General features: G+C 70.3%; 1 protein-coding gene across 1 annotated transcript in view; it reads left to right on the top strand.

Annotated features, from left to right (window-relative positions):
• The first annotated feature begins 3,298 nt into the window (after positions 1 to 3,298).
• The window catches only part of SPIRE2 (spire type actin nucleation factor 2), a 4,669-nt gene continuing 2,339 nt past the window's right edge, over positions 3,299 to 5,628 (top strand). Inside the window, exons 1-7 of the mRNA XM_026084839.1 lie at positions 3,299 to 3,664; positions 3,792 to 3,872; positions 3,956 to 4,120; positions 4,224 to 4,310; positions 4,567 to 4,690; positions 4,790 to 4,959; positions 5,058 to 5,220. Of these exons, the coding sequence (XP_025940624.1) occupies positions 3,305 to 3,664; positions 3,792 to 3,872; positions 3,956 to 4,120; positions 4,224 to 4,310; positions 4,567 to 4,690; positions 4,790 to 4,959; positions 5,058 to 5,220 (1,150 nt within the window). The 5' untranslated portion in view covers positions 3,299 to 3,304. The remainder of the gene's footprint in view (positions 3,665 to 3,791; positions 3,873 to 3,955; positions 4,121 to 4,223; positions 4,311 to 4,566; positions 4,691 to 4,789; positions 4,960 to 5,057; positions 5,221 to 5,628) is intronic.

Below are 5,628 nucleotides of genomic sequence, written 5' to 3'. Positions count from 1 at the left end.
CCTTCAGGGTGGGCAGGACACACAGCAGGGACACAGGGGGACACACAGACGACACACAAGGGACACGGCCACACATGGGAATGCTGAGCGCACGCGTGGACACACACACGCACACTCACACTCGCGGGGCCCCCAGCTCACCCCGCACCCTCGCCCGGGCACCCCAGAAGGAGCATTTGGGAGCAGCACCGGCCCCGACCTTTGGACCCGCCGGCCRTGCCCTCTCTGCAGGCGGTTGGCGCTGCTGAGCAGGGCCGGCTGTTTTTATGGTCTGTAATTACGGCCGTGCCAGCAGCARYGATGGGTGGCTCACAGCGGCGGMGATGAGTACCCCTGTGCCTAATGACAGAGCTCGCACAGACGAGCTGAACCCCGGCCTCGCCCCGCTCGGGAGGCGAAACACCTCGCTCCACGCCGGCYGGGCCCTGCGACATTCCCTGGCTCCTCTGAGGTTCAAAGATGGCTCTTGGTGTTTCGCATTATCGGTTGCTGCAGGGCTTCCCTGAGGTGCTTGCAGCTGGGCAAGAGATGCTGCGGTGTCGGTGTGACCCTGCTCCGGGCAGGAGACATTGCGGAGTCTGTGTGTCCCTGCTCTGGGCAGGAGATGCTGCGGTGTCGGTGTGACCCTGCTCCGGGCAGGAGATGCTGCGGCGTCTGTGTGTCCCTGCTCCAGGCAGGAGATGCTGCGGCATCTGTGTGTCCCTGCTCCGGGGATCCAGGCGGGAGATGCTCCCCGGTGCACGGGGCGAGCAGGGAGCCGGGAGGGAGATGCTCCCCGGGACATTTCGCAGCGTGGCCGGTGCCCRGAGGAGGCGGAGGTGGCCCTGGCTGGGTGCTCCGTGCATCTCCCCAAGGTCCCTGCTGTGCCCAGGGGCCAGGCTGGCCCCGAGGCCTGTGCTCAGCAGAGCCCTCTCCTGGGCCAAGCCCGGAGCCTGCCACGGTTTTTAGGTTAGATGAATCCAAATACGCTGATGGCTACGATCCTGCGGGATCAGAGTCTCAAGCCACAGGCCACCACGCTGCCATGCAGAGCCTCGCAGTCTCCTGCTCCCAAATCCCTTCAGTCCCAGCCTGAGGGATTTTTCCCCTCTCCTGAGAGTGGTTTACAGCTGTTCTCCAACGGTGAGACAAATCAGGGCCATTCCCTGTGCAAGCCCAGAGCTCATGGGGCCCCGGGCGCCTTGCAGCAGCTCCTGCGCAGGAAGCTGCGCTGGGGCTCGGTGGCGGCATCCAGGCTCGGGCTGGACATGGCCGGGTGCTCTGGCAGCGTCACCGGAGCAGCTGCAGCTCTCCCACCGCTCTGGAGCTCCTTCCTCACCCGGTGCCCCGCAGATGGTTGTTGGAGGGAGCGGCCGGCTCGTGCTCGCTACGCAAACACTGATGAAACCACGTCTGTGTGTTACTGCTGCGCAGGGCCCTGCCTCGAGCGGGGCCAAGGCTCAGCCTGGCAGTCCCAGCCCCGGCTCGGCCGTGCCCCGGCTGCAATTCTCCCAGCCTTGGGCCGGCGCAGGGCTCCGAGGCTCCCCCGGCCCCGCCGGCAGTCGGGAGCTCTGCTGGGCACCAGCCCCGTGGGAGCTTGGCAGGGCCCCACACGGCCTGCGCCCGCTCCCCTTTCCCGGCCCGGCATCACCTGCTCCTCACACAGCATCGTCCACCCCTCGCGGCTCGGTGCCCTATCGATTAGCTAAATGGAGAGTTAATGGCCTGGGCTCTCCTGCAGGCGCAGGGAAGCGGCTTTGGAGCCGTTAGCAGGGAAAGCGGAGCTGGAGCGCAGCTGGGGCACTTCCCCCGGGGGCAGCGCAAGCCCCACTCCTGTTCCTGCTCCTCCTCCTCCTCCTCCTCAGCCATCTGGTTTCCCGCGGGAGGGTTTGAGCCGCCAGCGGGGCCATGTCCTGGGCTGCAGCTGGCTCCTGCCGCCCGTGGGGCTCCTCGCTCTGGGACCGCTGTGCCGTCCCCGTCCCGCTGAGCTCAGCCCCGGAGTGCTCCTGGGAGCATCTCCTTCCCTCAGCGCTTGCATTGTGTGCACGCATGGTGCTCCTTGCGTGTGTGCACGCTGGTTGTCCTGCGCGTGTGTGCAGTGTTTGCGTCGTGTGCCTGCACAGCGCTCGTGTGTGTGCACGGTTTGCCCTGCGCGTGTGTGCAGTGTTTGCGTCGTGTGCGTGCACAGCGCTCGTGTGTGTGCACGTTGTTTGCCCTGTGTGTGTGCGCAGTGCTCCGGCTGTGCCACCTCCGCAGTGGAGATGAGTCTCGTCAGCTGTGYGCACCCCACCGCCGCACCCCACACTGGGCACCCGGGCCGTGTCCTCTGTGTGAGCCCTTGCTGCATCCTCGCCTGCCGGTGCCCGCGCTGCCAGGGCTCGCGGTCCTGGTGCCCGCACTGCCAGTGCCCGTGGTCCCGATGCCTGTGCTCCTGGTGCCACCRGTGTCCATGCTGCCGGTGCCCACAGTCCTGGTGCTCACGGTCCCAGTGCCTGCAATCCCCGTGCCCATGCTGCTGGCGCCCATGTTGCCGGTGTGTCTGGTGCCCGTGCCTGAACTGTTGGTGCCCGAGGTCCCGGTGCCTGCGCCATCAGCACCCGCGGTCCCGGTGCCTGTGGCCTGGAGAGAGGCGGAACCAGCTCGGAGCTGGCGCTGCCTGACGGGGAGGCTCGCTGCGCGGCTCGGTCCCTCGGTCCGAGGAGCCACTCGCCAGGGGCTGCCGGAGCTGGTGGCCACCCGGGGCCCCTGGGTGCGGGACGCRAGGTGACACGCAGGGGGTGACCCCCAGCCCCGGGGGCCGCAGGCACCGGCAGTGACTGTGCCTCCTTCTCCCTGCAGAGGTGCCGCTGCTCCTGTCACCCTCCACCGAAGCACAGGTACGTGGGGGCTGGCGGTGCCCGGCAGTGCAGGGTGGGATCRGTGCCGGAGGGGCTCACCATGGTGCAGCCGGTATGAAGGTCCTTGCCGTGGTGCAGCCGGTGCCCGAAGGGCTCGCCGCGGTGCATCYAGTCCTGGAGGAGCTTGCCGTGGTGCCACTGGTACCGGAGGGGCTTGCTGTGGTGCAGCCGGTGCCAGAGGCCCTCGCCGCGGTGCAGTTGGTACCAGAGAGTCTCCCTGCAGTGCAGCTGATGCCGGCAGGTCTTGACGCAGTGCAGCCGGTGCCGGAGGCCCTTGCCGCGGTGCGGCTGGTGCCGACAGGTCTTCCCGCGGTGCAGCCGGTGCCGGAGGCCCTCGCCACGGTGCAGCCGGTGCCGGCAGGTCTCCCCATGGTGCAGCCAGTGCCGGAGGCCCTCGCCGCGGTGCAGCCGGTGCCGTCTCCTTGCAGATGGTGCAGTCGCTGGGCTTTGCCATCTACCGGGCGCTGGACTGGGGGCTGGACGAGAACGAGGAGCGGGAGCTGAGCCCGCAGCTGGAGCAGCTCATCGACCTGATGACCAACAGCGACTCGGAGGACAGCGGCTGCGGCACGGCCGACGAGGGCTACGGGGGGCAGGAGGAGGAGGAGGAGGGGGGCGAGGGGCCGCCGCGGGCCGTGCGCACCTTCGGGCAGGCCATGCGGTGCTGCGCCGCCCGCCTCGCCGACCCCGCCGGGGCGCAGGCCCACTACCAGGCCGTGTGCAGGGCCCTCTTCGCCGAGACCGTGGAGCTCAAAGCCTTCCTCGCCAAGATCCGCGACGCCAAGGAGGTGAGCGCAGGGCGCCCTCAGCACCCCCTCGGCCGTGGCGCCGGGGCCGTGCCGTGCCGTGCCRTGCTGTGCCGCCCCGGGGCGCGGGGGCTGCGGCCGGGGCGTCAGCGTCTCTGTGCCGCGGCAGATGCTGCAGAAGCTGAAGGAGGACGAGGAGGCGGAGGAGCGGCCGTCGGCGGAGCTGGGCAACCTGCGCAACGCGGACTGGGTACGGCGGCGCGGGGCACRGCGAGGCGCCGGGGACCACGCGGGGACCGCGCGGGGCTGACGCCGTCCCCTCGCCCCGGCCAGGCCCGGCTCTGGGTGCAGCTGATGCGGGAGCTGCGGCACGGCGTGAAGCTGAAGAAGGTGCAGGAGAAGCAGTTCAACCCGCTGCCCACCGAGTACCAGCTCACCCCCTTCGAGATGCTCATGCAGGACATCCGGGCGCGCAACTACAAGCTCCGCAAAGTCATGGTGAGCGCGGCGGGGAGGCGCCCCGCGCCGTGCCCCGTGGCCCCCCGGCACCCCGCCGGCGCTAAGGGCCGGCCCCGAGCCTCTCCGTCCGCCCTGCTCCCAGGTGGATGGAGACATCCCGCCCCGGGTGAAGAAGGACGCGCACGAGCTCATCCTGGATTTCATCCGCTCGCGGCCCCCGCTGAAGCAGGTGAGGCGCCGGGACCGAGCGGTGCCGGCACGGTGCCGGGGCGCCGGGGGTCCAGCTCGCCCGCGTGCCGCGCTCCTGAGCCTGCTGCCCGCGCCGGCCGCGCTGCCCGGCAGCTCCCGGCGGTCCGGCCGGGATGTCCCTCCTCGGGGAGCGCCGGTGGGAAGCGGCACGGCTCGGBGGGTGGCCCCCGACCCGGCCGGGCACCGGAGCTTTGCGGCAAGCGCGGTGCCTAAGGTCGGGGCTCGGCGTTGCGCAGGCGTCGGAGCGGCGGCTGCGGCCCTTGCCGCAGAAGCAGAGGACGGTCCACGAGAAGATTTTGGAGGAGATCAAGCAGGAGAGGAAGCTCCGGCCCGTGGAGACGCGGTACCGGAGCCAGAAAGGTAACGGCGCCGCGGCCCCCGCACCCGGCTCCCTCCGCGGCAGCGACCGTGGCAGCTCCCCGGCCGTGCCGGCGCTGAGCCCCGGCCCCGCGTCCGCAGGCTACAGCTCCCTGCCCTGCATCCCGCACGCCTGCTCCGGCAACGCGACGTCCAGCTCCTGCATCAACCTCTCCGTGCTGGAGGCGAGCGCCCCGCCGCTGCGGCCCCGGCCCCGCGTCCTGCTCAAGGCACCCACGCTGGCCGAGATGGAGGAGATGAACATCTCGGAGGCGAGAGCRGCTCCGGCCCGGGGAGGCGCCGGGAGGGTGGGAGGAGGACGGGGCCGGCAGGAGGTTCCCCGGCGTGACGCTGTGCCCTGGCCTTGCAGGAGGAGGACTCTCCGGGCGCGGAGCCCGGCTCGGCGCTCCCGTTGAAGCGGGACCGCTCCTTCTCGGAGCAGGACCTGGCCCAGTTCCAGAGCGAGCTGAGTGACGGCCAGGATGCGCCCCAGGAGCCGGGGCCGCTGGAGCCCGAGCCCCGGCCCCGCTCAGGTACCCTGCGCACYGGGCCAGCGCGGGGAGCGAGGGCAGGTCCCCCAGGCGCCCCGGCCCGCTCGTGACATGGGGAGCAGCCCCTGACCCAGCGTGAGCCGGGGTTGAGCCCAGCTGGGACACGGAGCCCCAAACCCTGAGCTGTGACGTGGAGCCCGAGCTGGGACCCAATGCCCCCAGCTGGGACCTGGGACGCAGTGCCATGAGGTGGGACCTGGGACATGATGCCTCTAGTTGGGACCTGGGACACGATGCCCCAAACGGGAACCTGGGACATGATGCCCCAAGCTGGGACCTGGGGCATGATGCTCCCACCTGGGACCTGATGCCATGAGGTGGGACCTGGGACATGATGCCCCCAGCTGGGATGTGGGACATGATGCCTCTAGTTGGGACCTGGGACATGAT

The sequence above is a fragment of the Apteryx rowi genome, unplaced genomic scaffold (assembly GCF_003343035.1).
Source record: "Apteryx rowi isolate R43461 unplaced genomic scaffold, aptRow1 scaffold_651, whole genome shotgun sequence".
Classification (NCBI taxonomy): domain Eukaryota; kingdom Metazoa; phylum Chordata; class Aves; order Apterygiformes; family Apterygidae; genus Apteryx; species Apteryx rowi.
The sequence above is the reverse complement of the archived record's forward strand: the minus strand, read 5'-3'. Positions and strand labels throughout refer to the sequence as shown.